The 14,774-nt window shown below is 41.3% G+C and overlaps 3 protein-coding genes, 1 non-coding gene and 1 pseudogene across 6 annotated transcripts; 2 read left to right on the top strand and 3 right to left on the bottom strand.

Moving 5' to 3' along the window:
* Positions 1–797: 797 nt before the first annotated feature.
* Positions 798–871, top strand: TRNAV-AAC (transfer RNA valine (anticodon AAC)). Its single transcript has one exon. It is a non-coding gene; the product is annotated as a tRNA-Val (tRNA).
* Positions 872–3,059: 2,188 nt separating this feature from the next.
* On the top strand, positions 3,060–3,556 carry LOC127774497 (histone H2B.11-like; annotated as a pseudogene).
* Positions 3,557–3,572: 16 nt separating this feature from the next.
* Positions 3,573–7,025, bottom strand: LOC127774496 (probable monofunctional riboflavin biosynthesis protein RIBA 3, chloroplastic). Of its 2 annotated transcripts, XM_052300755.1 has the most exons (7): positions 6,879–7,025; positions 6,456–6,768; positions 5,693–5,914; positions 5,251–5,576; positions 4,791–4,920; positions 4,076–4,372; positions 3,573–3,990 (listed from the first exon to the last, which is right to left on the bottom strand). In XM_052300755.1, exons 1-7 carry the CDS (start codon positions 6,932–6,934, stop codon positions 3,724–3,726), a joined length of 1,611 nt encoding a protein of 536 aa, XP_052156715.1. In that variant the 5' UTR covers positions 6,935–7,025; the 3' UTR covers positions 3,573–3,723. The 2 variants fall into 2 exon arrangements, with proteins under 2 accessions (XP_052156715.1, XP_052156716.1); XM_052300756.1 differs by lacking the exon at positions 6,879–7,025 and having other exon boundaries at positions 5,693–5,898; positions 6,456–6,595.
* Positions 7,026–8,163: 1,138 nt separating this feature from the next.
* LOC127774498 (uncharacterized) lies at positions 8,164–10,490 on the bottom strand. Its single transcript, XM_052300757.1, has 6 exons — positions 10,340–10,490; positions 10,146–10,200; positions 9,966–10,016; positions 9,272–9,363; positions 9,066–9,143; positions 8,164–8,533 (listed from the first exon to the last, which is right to left on the bottom strand). The coding sequence occupies exons 1-6, from the start codon at positions 10,393–10,395 to the stop codon at positions 8,380–8,382; spliced, it is 486 nt and encodes a 161-aa protein (XP_052156717.1). The 5' UTR covers positions 10,396–10,490; the 3' UTR covers positions 8,164–8,379.
* A 648-nt stretch (positions 10,491–11,138) lies between these two features.
* On the bottom strand, positions 11,139–14,107 carry LOC127772816 (uncharacterized). 2 transcript variants are annotated; one of them, XM_052298797.1, is made up of 9 exons: positions 13,978–14,107; positions 13,789–13,874; positions 13,618–13,665; positions 13,443–13,531; positions 13,094–13,147; positions 12,443–12,510; positions 11,749–11,798; positions 11,547–11,644; positions 11,139–11,412 (listed from the first exon to the last, which is right to left on the bottom strand). In XM_052298797.1, the coding sequence occupies exons 1-9, from the start codon at positions 14,034–14,036 to the stop codon at positions 11,305–11,307; spliced, it is 660 nt and encodes a 219-aa protein (XP_052154757.1). In that variant the 5' UTR covers positions 14,037–14,107; the 3' UTR covers positions 11,139–11,304. The 2 variants fall into 2 exon arrangements, with proteins under 2 accessions (XP_052154757.1, XP_052154756.1); XM_052298796.1 differs by having other exon boundaries at positions 13,618–13,874.
* Between the last annotated feature and the right edge of the window lie 667 nt (positions 14,108–14,774).

A 14,774-nucleotide genomic window follows, 5' to 3' on the forward strand; every position in this document is an offset into this window, starting at 1 on the left:
ACTCAAAAAATATTCCTTTTATTAATATTCTTTCTATTTTTTTACCCTCATGCAACCATATTTCCATATTATAGTGATTAAGAGTCGTTGTTAAGCCGTTGTCATGCATAACAACGATGTTTTGTCTCTCCCCTGTCTCTTTCTTCCATGTCAACAAGTATTCCTAATTAGCAACGCTAAGAGACCACTATTGACAACCATTGTACATGCCCTAAGGCTAAAAAGAAAGACCAAGCTCCCTGCCTATCCTAAACTCTCTTAATGTTGTGTTCGTAAGGGTATGTTCTAATTTTCCACACGTTTATCAAACTGCTAAATCATATGCTTTTTTTTGCAAAGATTTTCTATAGGAAAGTTGCTTTTAGAAATTATATTAATTATTTTAAAATTTTTTTAAGTTAATACTTAATTAATCATACGCTAATACATACTCCCTCCGTTTCACAATGTAAGTCATTTTAGCATTTCCTACATTCATATTGATGTTAATGATCACATTGCTAAAATGACTTACACTGTGAAACGGAGGAAGTACTACGTTTTGCGTGCCGGTCCTAATGCACCCAAAATACCGATGATACATCGACACCATGTTTTTAGCGCCATATTTTTAACAAGACTGTTTTTCTATTCCTACTGAGAATCTAGGCTAAAAATGAAAATGAGTCTGGTCCATTTGAAATTTGAATATGGCGTCGCGAATGTGATCGACAACCCAGCATGCAGGCGGTCCATTTGTCTCTTCCTAATTTGGCATAAATGTAATTCAAATTTGGTGCAATCTCTCTGCCACAAACGGTGTCGTGGTGTAGTTGGTTATCACGTCAGTCTAACACACTGAAGGTCTCCGGTTCGAGTCCGGGCGACGCCATCTTTTTTAAATTAAAAACTAAAATGGTTATTTACCCTCTTCCTTTTATTTTTGAACCTTTTAAATTTTTTTATCATAAGTTCAAAATGCTTATTTCACCTTCTTATTTTTCCTTTTTTAAAGTTAAAAATGGATATTTTACCCTCTTCTTTTTCCTTTTTGAACTTTTTTTTTTAAAAAAATTTACCCTCTTCCTTTTATTTTTGAACCTTTTAATTTTTTTTTATTATAAGTTCAAAATGCTTATTTGACCTTCTTATTTTTCCTTTTTTAAAGTTCAAAATGGATATTTTACCCTCTTCTTTTTCCTTTTTGAACTTTTTTTTAAAAAAAAGTCATCACAAGTTCAAAATGTTTGTTTCACCTTCTTATTTTCCCTTTTATATTAAAAACTAAAATGGTTATTTTACCCTCTTCCATTTATTTTTGAACCTTTTAAAAAAATTTTATCATAAGTTCAAAATGCTTATTTCACCTTCTTATTTTTCCTTTTTAAAAGTTCAAAATGGATATTTTACCCTCTTCTTTTTCCTTTTTGAACTTTTTTTTTTAAAAAAAGTCATCACAAGTTCAAAATGTTTGTTTCACTTTCCCTTTTTTAAATTCAAAATGGTTATTTACCCTCTTCTTTTCCTTTCTAAACCTTTTTTTTTACAAAAAGTCATCACAAGTTCAAAATGTTTGTTTTACCCTCTTATCTTTTATTTCCAAGTTCAAAATGCTTATTTTAACCTCTTATTTTCCCTTTTTTTTTTAAGTTCAAGATGCTTATTTCACCCTCCTATTTCACCTTTTCTAAAATTCAAAATGGTTATTTTACCCTTATCTTTTCCTTTTTGAACTTTTCTTTAAAAAATATCATAAGTTCTAAATGTTTGTTTTACCCTCTCTTTTTTTTTCCTATTATCAAGTTCAAAATGCTTATTTTACCCTCTTTTTTTTTTCATTTTTTTTCAAGTTCAAAATGTTTTCCTTTTTTTTAGAATTTTGTAATGCTTATTTTACCTTCTTGTTTTCCCTTTTTTCTAAGTCCAAAATATTACCAGCCTTCCCTCTCAAGCACCGTCAACACAGTCTCACTTCTTTGGGGGAGCGTCTCTGTCATGGCCGTTTGGATCTAGCCTTCCTACTGGTGGATCTAGGGCCCTGCCACCAATCTGCAACCCCCGAGCAGTTGTTGTCAAGCCCTCCACCACCTCTACCCTTCGCTGCTGCTGCTCTTTCGCTGAGATGTTGTCGCCCCTCCCTCGCTCCAGTCACGCACTAGAGCGGTTGCTTCTAAACAAGGACAATAAGGAGCTTCTATCTCAGGAGAGAAAGGAGAGGTAGAGGAGGATAAGATCGAAACTGAGTGTTGGGGGAGGGGCTTCTATCGTGGGACTTAGAGAGTATTTTATGTTTGTTAACCATGCCACGTCGATTCGTTGGTCATTGCAAACTCTATATATACTATATAGGGTGTTGCCTGTAAAAATTGATTTTGCCTGTAAAAATTGATTTTGACAGACAATTCCTTAAGAGGGCTGCTTATAAAACTGTTCCTATTTTTTTCAAGCAGTCCTCTTAAAAATACCAGGTAGGGCTAGAATTATGGGGTCTTCAGTTATTTTAGAAGTGGAAATTTTATAGTCCGCCTTATAAAAATCAAGCCTAGATGTTGTGAAAAATCGTTTTTCTGGTAGTCTTCTCTTCATCTTTCTTTTTTTTTTGACTAACAAGTTCAAAATGTTTTCTCTTTTTTTTACAAGTTCATAATGCTTATTTTACTATCTTATTTTCCTTTTTTTTTCCAATTTCAAAATGTTTATTACATCTCATACAGTTTTATTGCTGCCCTCTTTATTTCAAGTTCAAAATGCCTACTATTGCTCATTCAGTTTTGCGGAATTGTCAGCTCAAATTCACCATGCAAAACCGGGACGAATGCAAAGGGAGAAAAAAAAAATCCCCTATGCCTGCTCCATCTGGGTGCCCAAAATTTCCGCCCAATTCTTGGGCTTTGGTACCTCAGCCGTATCGGTTATCTGAGCCCAATCAAAACGCCCTACACATCTCCCATCTCCACCCGTCCATTTTTCCAACGTTCTATATCCATCCACCGATCTGTGGCCTCTCCCTCACGACCAATCATGTCCCACCTCTCCCCTCTATATATCCCCCCTCCCCCATCCCATAAATCAATCCCCACACCATGTCGCAACGCATCCACTTCTTCCTCTCTCGCTGCCAATTCGAGTCTTCTCAACCTCTCGATCCGGGCGTGATGGCGCCGAAGGCGGAGAAGAAGCCGGCAGAGAAGAAACCAACAGAGGAGAAGGTGCCCAAAGGGGAGAAGAAACCCAAGGCGGAGAAGCGGCTACCGACGTCCAAGTAGGGTGGCACCGGTGACAAGAAGGGGAAGAAGAAGGCGAAGAAAAGCGTGGAGACCTATAAAATCTACAACTTCAAGGTGCTCAAGCAGGTGCATCAATCTCCTCCAAGGCCATGTCCATCATGAATTCCTTCATCAACGACATTTTCGAGAAGCTCGAGCAGGAGGCCGCCAGGCTTGCCAGGTACAACAAGAAGCCCACAATCACCTCCCGTGAGATCCAGACCTCTGTTCGTCTCGTCCTCCCCGGCGAGCTTGCCAAGCACGCCGTCTCCGAGGGCACCAAGGCCGTCACCAAGTTCACCTCCTCCTAAATTGTTAGCCCTTTTCCTTTCGGTTTGTAATTGTCAACAATGTGGTACTATGCTTGGTTCCAAATCAAGATTTGTTACTAGTATAACAAGATCGGTGCAGTTTGAGATGCAATTTGATCACAAAATGAGATGTGGAGAATCTGTGGTTGTGAATTTTGTTGTTGCATTCAGTTGTGGGTGTCGTCTTCGTCTTGGTCTCCGGCGATGTCATCCGGGTTGAGGAATTCCTCCGGGACGTTGCCGGGGAGGTCGGAGCCGTAGACATGGCCCATCTTGGTGCGCTTCGTCTCGAGGTACCTCTGGTTCTCCTTGGTGATGGGGGAGATCACCGGAACCCTGCCGACGACGGCGAGCCCGTAGCCCTTGAGCCCGACGAACTTTGCCGGGTTGTTCGTCATCAGCCGCATCGTGCGCACCCCTATGTCCCGCAGAATCTGAAATGGGATCAAAATCATCAAAATGCAAATGCAAATGCAAAATTGAATTCAGAATGCGCCATGGTTGATGTCGGTGCACTACCTGGGCGCCGATGCCGTACTCGCGGGAGTCGACGGCGAGGCCGAGCTCGACGTTGGCCTGGACGGTGTCGTGGCCGTCGTCCTGGAGGTTGTAGGCGCGGAGCTTCTGGCCGAGGCCGATGCCGCGGCCCTCGTGGCCGCGGAGGTAGACGAGGACGCCGCGGCCGGCCTTGTCGATGAGCTGCATCGCCAGGTCCAGCTGGTTGCCGCAGTCGCAGCGGGCGGAGCCGAGGATGTCGCCGGTCAGGCACTCGGAATGGACCCTCACCAAGACGTCCTCGCCGTCGCCGATGTCGCCCTGCGGATCAGCCACAAAATTTTTGCATTTGCTGAAATGAGCGATGAACTGATCGATCATTCTGCTGCCCAATTGTTATTTCTAACCCATTATCTAACAAAAAAAATTGTTATTTCTAACACATCAAACAAGAACAGAACTTGCAGAAAATTTGCTGAAATGAACGATGAAACGATGGAGTATTCTGCCAATTTGTTATTTCTGACAAATCGAACAAGGACAGAATTTGTATTTTTCTGCCCAATTTCTAGTCCAGGAGAAGAAGGGAAAAGAGCAGGAATTTGCAGAAAATTTTACTGAAATGAGCGATGACTTGATGAGTTAATCTGCTCTTCTGACACATCAAACAAGAACATAATTTGCATTTTCTGCCAATTTCAAGTCCCAGGAGAAGGGAAAAGAGCATAATGTATATCACCTTTGCAACAGCAATGTGCTCGGTTCCATCAAGCTTGGATTGGTAGCAGTAAGCTCGGAAAAGGCCCCATTTCGTCGGCAAACGAGATACAGCAATCAGTTCCACCAGCTTCTCCCTCTTCCTTCTATACCTGAATCAGACCAAAAGAATGAGATGAGATTTCACAAAAGATGTTTGCATATCTGAAAAATCCTAACATATACTGTCCTAGTTCCATGACCAATGGCATCTCATTTCTGGTTCGAGCATCTTAGCTTCAAATTCACACGGTTATTTTCCATGATTAAAAATACCTAGTTCCTCCTAGGTAATTCCCATTTTTCTTATTTCAGGTTCCACCTTGGAGAGTGGTTTCAGCAGTGCATTCTAAAGAAGAACAATTCTGGCTATGAAGTTTCACCGAAAGAAAGAAGAAAACAAGCTATAAGTTCACAAAGGGTTCACCTTAAGGTATACTAACCGGATGAGATCAGCGATTGAAACAATTGGGATATCATGCTCCAAAGCCATCTGTTTCAGCACTGGCATTCCTGCCATTGAACCATCCACTGGGTTGATGACGGTTGACAGGACAGACACAGGGCGCAAGCCAGCCAACGCGACAAGATCAACGGATGCCTCAGTATGTCCAGCTCTTTTTAGCACACCACCGTTTCGGTATTTTAGAGGGAATATATGGCCTGGTCTTCTGAGGTCAGTTGGCTTAGAATCAGGGGAGGCTAGTGTAAAAATCGTTTTTGCCCTATCTGCAGCCGAGACGCCGGTTGATATGCCCACTCTGGCATCCTGGACAGATTGTAAACAGTGCTTGAGTTAGTGTCACAACTGAGGACCATGAATCAGTTTGGATCCTGGATGGATCATTTGGTGTCTGCAAAATCTACTAAACAACAAATATTTACCACTGTTACTGTGGAAGCAGCAGCTGAAATATCCTCAATTTCTGCAATTGGAGACATCATAGGAATCATCAATCTTGTTAAGTCCTCTTCCTTCATGCCCACTGAGATGATCCCAGAACCATTCCTGATCATGAATGCAATAGATTCTGGGTCTGCCAGCGTAGCTGCCATGACAAGATCCCCTTCATTATCACCGCTTTCATCATCTACAGCAATAACAAACTGGAGAAGAATGAATAGTTAACTTTGTAGCTAAATTTAACTACACAAGGGAAACAATAATAATGTGACTGTACAACAGTACAAATGAAACAACAATAATGCATATGCATGGGTACTGTCCTGAATTTTGAAGTGTGTAGAGCCTTGCTAGTTGCTACACGAAAATTTGAGTATTACAGTATTTCTATTCAGCTTATCATTTTGAATGAAAATGTGGATGAAAATTGAAACAGCATTATAAGGACAGTAATATGGTTTGCTATTGCATAAATGCACTACAGCTTGGTTTCACCTCACCAAGCAAAGAATATTGTGATGGAAGGCTGGATTGCTGGAAGAAACTAATGTCACTGTGCATGTATTTGGAGTATTATTGTGCATGTAGAATGGCCTTAACTTTGGTCTTGACCATACATGGTCCATGTCCAAGAAGTACATGAGTGGAACTATTTTGTCTTAAACTAGGCTGAGATTGGTAAGTGAAAAGAGAAGTACTGAGTACACAGATGAAAGGTTAAAGACGTGAATAGATATTACATACCTTTCCTTCACGCAATGCGCCTATAGCCTCATCAATAGAGGAAAAACCATCAGTTGGTTTGTCTGGGTCACCCTCTGCATCGCTAACAAAGAAATCACCAGTTTCCTGAGTGATTTTAGCACCAACAGTCCGAAAGGAAGCACTAGATCCATTGAATCCTTGCAAAACAGGTCCATTATTGCTTTCCTTTAAAGGATCATTCAAATTCTCTCCTCCCCCAAGTCCACCAATTGCATAACATCTCAATTTTAAGCTCCCCTTTCTGATAACAGCAAATCCTATGCTGTTGATACCACCGCTTCCTTGTTGAACCCTGAAAGATCAGAATAACCAGAAAATTACAGAGAAGATATGAAATTTTATGATCCCAGAAAATTTCAACAAGACCTTTTGCATAGACAAAACAAAGCGGGAGAATCATACCTTGTGTTAACAACCGTTTGTGATGACAATTGAGAGCTCAGAAGAACACGGTCCATTTGGCGATCCCGGTAAAACCGATCCACGCTCCTCAGGTTTGTCCTCCGAGATATTGCTTATATACCTTTATCTTCTAAAGTGTCACAACACCTCTCAGCCTATCATTTGGAGTTATCTGCTCATGAGGATAACACAGGGAAAATCCAACAATGTGGAGGCAAAAGCAGCCACATATTCCTGAGCTGCAAGATAGCAGCTGCCGAACCGGCACATCACACACTTTCAGGTGATGCCAAGATAATGGCATTTGATTGTACTCTTAGACTCCAGTCAAATGCAACTGAAGTTGGACCTGATAATGACAGGCAGGTTCATCTTTCATTCTTTTTTGGATGATTTATGCCCCCCATAATGACACTTGGAGGCCAATGGCTCAATGCCCATATGATGATCTCAAGAAGTTATTAGGGACTTGAGAATTTCTCCAGATTAAGCCATTTTCTGAGGCAACAGAAGATCACCAGATTGCCAAATGAGTACTCAAAACTTTCAGAGGCACACAGCGAGAGAGCCAAGCGTCCCATCGCTCTGAAACTTGCATAGTGTGTCGTCCTAGTACTACTTCCCCTACGAAATGCAGGTAAGCGAGGTCGCGCCCCGCCGCACCTGCCGATGCCGGGGGGCGCGGTGGCCGTGCGCTGAGCCAGCCGCGGGCGTCGACTCTCCGAGGGCGGCGGAGAGAGCGCGGCACCGGCGATGGCCGCCGCGCCATGGGTGGAGAAGGCAGCCTAGGCGCCACGGCGACGCCACGCCGCAGCATCTCCGGTGGGGGGAAGAGGTGGATTTCGCCATTTTGGCCTTTTTGGGAGAGAAGGCTCTGCTTGATGATGCTTCGATGATGGATGGGGAAATCAAAAGGGGACCAACAAGGATTATCGCAAATTCTGTGATATCATACGAGATAACAACTCACCAGATGAACCTTTGATTCTGTACATGAGTTAGACTGAAAACCTTTTTTTTTTTCTTTTTGGCAAAATGTGCTAAAACTTGCTTCCTCCGTTTCATAAGGTAAGACTTTCTAGTATTGTCTACATTCATTTAGATGTTAATGAATCTAGACATATGTATGTGATTAGATTCATTAACATCTATATGTATGTGGGCAATGCTAGAAAGTCTTACATTGTGAAACAGAGGGAGTAAGTAGTACTCCGTTTCATCGGATGCTTTGAACTTTTTCTAAGTCACTTCTTTTACTTTGATCTGAGTTTATAGAAAAACTAATTTGAGGTAGTAGATTCTAACACATACTAACACTGCCATCATATTAGAGGGTGCAACTCCACTCTGACAACGATTAGTGAACATGGATTTGTAACAGACATTGATCGCTAACAGAATTATCATATAGAACAAGTATCTTGCATAATGTTATTCATGTTCTAAAGATCAAAAGAACCTCTCAACAACATAAAATAAAGCTAGAGAACGCTCTGGTTTGTCATAAGCCTTCTGCTCCGGAGTTCTGGCTGATTTTAGGACCTGCCCATTGTTCGCTGGCGAGTGACTTGGTCCATGGATCAAGAGGGACCCGCTGAGGTGGCTGTGGTGTTGCAGGTTTTGCCTCTCGAAGTTCATTCTCCCGGTCGACAAACCTGTGTATGATGACATGGCCAATTGAATCTCATCAGTCATCATGACAGTTTCCTGATTGAAGTTGGTTCTTTTACAGTTTACTAGTTAAAAAACAAGATGAAGAAAACAAAAATTCATTTCAGAGAGTAGCAGTGTAGCACCACTTTCTAAACATGAACACAAAAAGTAAACCAGTGTATCGATATGAACTTGAAGTCGATAAACGGAAACAAAATCTTGCTATCCTTTATTAGAAAGAAAACACAAAAAGGGATGCTTGCCTTCTGCAATTCTTGATTTAGTGAAAGAAACGGATGATTTTTTTTTTTGAATGCCTGAAACGGATGAATTTGATAGCAGAGCTATGTTTAGGAACTAGGGCTAGAATAGAACATGAAGGGTACTTGTCTGTTAGTCAAATAGTTACAACTTTGAAATGAATATGAAGAAAACGAATTGCATCAGACCAGAACACTTGCAACAAACAGCAATGAGAAATTCAAATGTAAATTTTGAATTTTCCTAGTTATGGTAAACAAGGAAAAGACATACTCAATGTATGCCATTGGTGCAGCATCGCCAACCCGTATCCTAGTCCGCAGTAGTCTTGTATATCCACCAGCTCGATCTCTACAAACAAAGGAAACATAATGGACATGCATAAGGTAAATCTTGACAGCCAAGTTCCTTTAGACATGCTAGCCAGAACAAAAATCAAAATCAAAAGTGAAACCAACTCATAGCGGGCTAAAAGTTACTTGTAGCGGTAGGCGAGCTCTGTGAATAACTTGTGAACAACATCGTCACCCCGAACAAAGGCTGAGGCACGTCTTGCTGCATCAAGCGTACCCTATAGAATAATAGAACTTTCTAATGTTAACATAGGAACGGCTTTGACAGTAAGAACATTAAGAGATTAATATATCTGGCAAGGACATTTAGCTCATGATGCTCTAGACAACATAAACGATATTTCAAATCCAAGAAATTCCCCACATTAGAAATCTGTGGACTCTCTACCTCATTCTGACTGAGCACCACTTGGATAATTGGAATGTGACAAGTTAGCAACATTAAGAAAACCATTTTCCAAGATTCCTTGCTTACATGGATATAAAGTACTCGCATCGTCACAAAATCAGTTACTTTTGAAGCCTATTTTTTCTTAAGCCAAAGAGTTTGAACAATATACCTCACGTTACATAGTCAGAATTTTCATCGATCTGAATCATTTACTAATGGCAGGATTACCAACAACTTGTAAGTAAGGTACAATCACTCTATATTATCCGGTGATATTTTTTTCTTTCCTTTTGTTGTGGTCAAATACATAAGGTCAAATCATGTAAGTCTGCTACCGCCTACGGCCCAGCAAAGGATGAGAATTCAGAACAAGAGTTGCACAAGAACGAGAATTTCCAGCTTGAGTTTTCATCTCGACAGAATGTATACCTCTTTGCCGAGCTGCACCATCTGATCCGCTTTCGTCCGCACCTCCTTCGCCTGAAACGTCAAGAAGCAACACACAGAAAAGAAAAAAAAAATCAAATTTCCTGGCGCAGAAAACCTGCATTCCCACCGCTAGGTGTTCGACGAAATGCCGGAACCACGGAGAGACAGGACGCGGGCTACCTTCGCGACGGTGGTCTCGATCCGCTCATGCTTCACCAGCTGCGACACCATAGTCCTGCCCAGGGAAAGGGATAGAGAAGGGAAAAGAGAGAGATAGACGGACAGCCGTGGGTCAGGGCCATGACTTCAGCGTGGGTGCGACGAGGCGAAATGGAGACCGGGGAGATGGGGTTGGAGAGGCGGAGAAGCCAGACCTGAGCATGGAGACGCGGTGGGCGGCGTGGCGGCCCAGCTTGCGGAACTTCCCCATGGCGGCGGCGGAGGGGGGCGGCGCCGGCGGGAGAGCGGCCGCGGCGGCGAGCGATCAGACAGTACAGTGTGAAATTCACCAAGTTGCCACTTTGGTAGGCCTCGTCGCCGTTTGTGACAGAGTGCTACGTTTCATGGGCCTTTACAGGGCCCAATAATTCTAATTGGGCCATGTCCTAATGTACAGCCAACCTACTACTCCCTCTATCTCAGTTTGATCATCGTCAAAGAATTTTAAGGTATTTTTTTCAAAATAATCATCATTTAACAAAGTGTCTATTGCTTGGTTCTGCAAAGAGTAAATGTGCATCGTGGAATGCCCGGTATGCGCGCAACCAACCAAAAATAATTTATGTTGGTTTAACCCATGCGATATTTAGAGTGTGAATTAATTTCTGTTGGACACGATCACTTTCATCGATGATGATTAATTTTAGAATGATTGATGTTTTAGTGTCATTGTTCTTGTTGTTCTTTACTTAAGGGATGATCATACTGGGATAGAGGGAGTATACTTCAGAAATTCAGATTTTGTTTGGATTGAAGCCGTTTTTCGTCCTATCAAAATTTTAGAAACTTTTTAATAGTATCAAATAAATGTTTGGTGTGCTACCAACTTTTTCTCACGCTAGTTCAAATTCTAAATTACCAAATTTAGTAATAGCACTATGACACTATCAAAATGTTAGTAGGGAAAAATTTGGCTCCGAATCAGCAATCAAGCAAGTAGCTTGCATTTCTCTCTATAAAAAAACCAAGCAGCTTTACCATTATCATATCGCGCTTAATGTTTTAGCCATTATAATCAGAATCATGAGTACATGCTTTCTCGTAAATAAATAAACAAAGAGAAATTTCAAAAAGGGATCATGTACTACTATGTATGAGCATCGAGACGGAGCTGGTTTCTTCAGGCTCGTTTCTTGGCGCCTCCGGTTTTCCCCAGCTTCGACCTGCGCTGCTTGAACACATGCAGGTACAGCTTCATCCACAGAAACGGGTAGACTGCCAGCACAGCCTGCAGCATGAGGAAGGTCAGCTAGCGATCGAATTGCATTTCCATCAGCAGTGTTGCATGCTTCAGTTTCATCACATTATCTGAAAAAAATGTTTCAGTTTCATCAGACATTCACAGGCTATGGCTTGACCTACCACTAGGAAGGAATGGTAGCTCATGGAGAACTTCCCAAAGAAGCCAGAGTAGAGTTTCCTCTCCTTCACAAATGGGAGAGCTTGGTACATAGTCCACACTGCGGAGATGGCAAGAAAAGTATATTTACAGCAAAAGACTGCAAGATTAGTAGGTGTAAAGAGAGGGGAAGTTTGGTGGGTGAGAATTTTGGAATTGGCTTACTTTCTCCTGGGCCTACTCCAATTGGATACAGCGGTATAAAGGCAGTGTACCTACATGGTGCAAATAAGTAGAAAGAGTTAATTAGTCTCTGATCAGGAGAACAGCAGTCACCTGGAAAAAAGACCATAAGCAGCACGGTAAAACTAGGGACTGGTAAGCAACAGTAGTACTGCAGTTAAACATTGTGATCCATTATTATATCATGTAAAGAAACAAAATCAACATAGCAGCGATGTACTGGCGATTTTGGAGTAGGAACAATATTAGATGAACCTGGATATAAAAATGACATGCATGGTGATTCATTTTAATATCCCAGTTAATAGTTCCAGCTCAGTGATCTTTCTGTAGCTTACTCAATACGGTTATTGTAATTTGAACAACAAGTTTGCAATTTTACAACTTCTTTTAGAAGACAGAAGGTAAAACAACCATGATACTGTGTCCATCTTTCTGCTTCCTATGCTGGTTTCAGTGCAAGGTGTCTTTAAACGGAAAATAAAAATGACCTGTGACCAAAAATATTTTTGAAGAATGGAGAATTGTGTAACTTTCTACCAAAAACAATAGAAAACAACCAGAAAATAGTGGAAAACAAGAGGTGTACTGGGCACCGAGCCTAAGAGAAGCTACTAAGAAAATACTGTGGATGCATCCTTGGATGTGGGAACTGGAGTTCATTTGCAAATCAAACCTGAGATATGTTAGCCATGGTGGACAAACTTTTAAGGTTGTCAGAGCATAATGTGAGTATCTGATGACCTGCACCATGAAGAAATTAGACTTCAGATAAAAGACTGAACAAAAATAGCATTGTCTTGCGAATTATTTCAAAATAAGGTAAGTACTGAGTACCATTGAGTTAAACCAAAATGTAGATGCCTAAATAATGCTTTTCGTTCACATGCACGGAGGTTAGTAAAAGGGTATTTTCGTGTCATAGAACTTGGAAACATATTTGTCTGTCGTGGATTTCAGTTGGTACATGCACAGACAATTCTATTCATGCTAGCATTTCCTTAGGCAGTAGTACCAGCTCAACTTATCCTCTTAACAGCTAAACGTAGTTGTCAGATCATCCCTTTCAACACGTAATTGACATTTTAATATGAATGAAACAGGTGAAATAATATTAGCTCCATTGGCATAGATCATTGTGCAGTAAAATAGAAACAAAATATGTGCATCCTGAGAAGGCTCCACCAGAAATTTCTCGTTATATCATGAGATTGCATCATAGAAAATCATTTTTTAATGTACTCAAAAAGCATCAGTATTGTTTTTATGAGAACAAGGCAAACCACAAAAAGAGGAGAAAATGATGTAGTATCATTTTGTGCCACACCTCAGATATGCTCCAAGCCATGAACGTTATGAACACGGAAGGGCTACTCTGAACCTGCATTTGGCACAGGAGACTAAATTAGTAAACCTAAGTTGAAACCTTGAGAGGCACTACTGTAAAAAGGTAATAACAGAAAATGTATCACTGGAAATTTTATAATAAGGAAGAAATTTCCTTCTTCACTAGGTCGAAGTGCAAATTCGTTTTTGCGGTTGGCTCTTCCATTTACACATGACAAAATAAAAAACACAAATTCTACGGGATTTTCACATGAATTTGTTCAATTCCTCCAAGAATCCCGCAAAATTCATCCGTTCCAAACGAAGCAGAAATTTGCAGTCCTCCCCACCTCGGGGATTTGCCGAATCACAGCGAGAACGAAGTGAGTCCTCCCTCCCCACTGCAAGAAGGCAAGAAGCGGCGACGTGTGCACCAATCCTGAATCAAACAGCAACGAATCTCCTCGTCAAATTTCACATCAAAGAGAGCGGCGCGCGAGGAATTCAGCGGCTCAATCAACCCACCGATGGCGGCATGGATCGTTTCAAGAATCGCCCACGTCTGCAGCAAGCCTTGAAACAACAAGAAACGAATCCCCAAGAAGGGGGAAAAGAAAAACATCACTCCCTCCGCTCGTCGAGACGAGACCAAATCAAAGACATACGAGGAAGGGCACGGAGGAGGGATACACGCACATACGAGGTCGCCGGCGACGGCGTATGACGAGTGGACGGAGGAGGGAGGGGCGAGGCAGGGCAGCAGGCGGAGCAAGGCGACGAACCTGCAGAGGAGGAAGCCAAAAAGAAAAAAAAAAGAAAAAATCAGAGCGAAACGAGGGATTGGACGCACGAACGCAGCGAACTTCTCGGCTGCGGGTGGAGTACCATCCGAGGGCCTGGACGGAGTTGTAGGAGAGGAGGTAGAGCTGCGACGGGCGAGCCATGGCGGCTGCACTGCTGCAGTGTGCTTGCCGTGGCTACTGGCAATGGGATTTTCTGTGGCTGCGGTTATTTGCCGTTTGGGCTTTTCTTTTTCTTTTGTTGAAGCATATGTATCTTCTAATACACTCCCTCTATCCCTGAATATTTGACGCCGTTAATTTTTTAAAACATATTTAACTATTTATTCTATTCAAAAACTTTTGTAAAATATGTAAAACTATATGTATACATAAAAGTATATTTAACAATGAATCAAATGATAGGAAAAGAATTAATAATTACTTAAATTTCTTAATAAGACAAACGGTCCAACATGTTTTAAAAAGTCAACGGCGTCAAATATTTAGGAACGGAGGGAGTATAAAATAGTGATTTGTCAATGTATATATATTAAAGTTGAGTAACTTACAACCTATCATAAAAAAAACTCTTATAGATCAATGACACTATTGAGTAACAAAACAATCTTGTTGGTGCACGGTAAAATGGTGGATAGATAGGAGTAAGTCATCGGTATCGAACAATGACACTGGCTAGTATGTAGTGGGTTTTACTTAAGTTCTCAAAATAATCTATGTCTGACATCATTTATACATAAATCCTTTTAATCACAAGATTTGAAATTGACCCACTCTTAAAATAAGCATATAATGTGTCAATGTTCGTAGTTGGTAGATTTGTGAGGGACATAGTGTTCGGTAGTGGGGATTAATGGTTGTGATCGCTTCCTAAACCACAGG

Source organism: Oryza glaberrima, chromosome 5 (assembly GCF_000147395.1).
Source record: "Oryza glaberrima chromosome 5, OglaRS2, whole genome shotgun sequence".
NCBI lineage: Eukaryota > Viridiplantae > Streptophyta > Magnoliopsida > Poales > Poaceae > Oryza > Oryza glaberrima.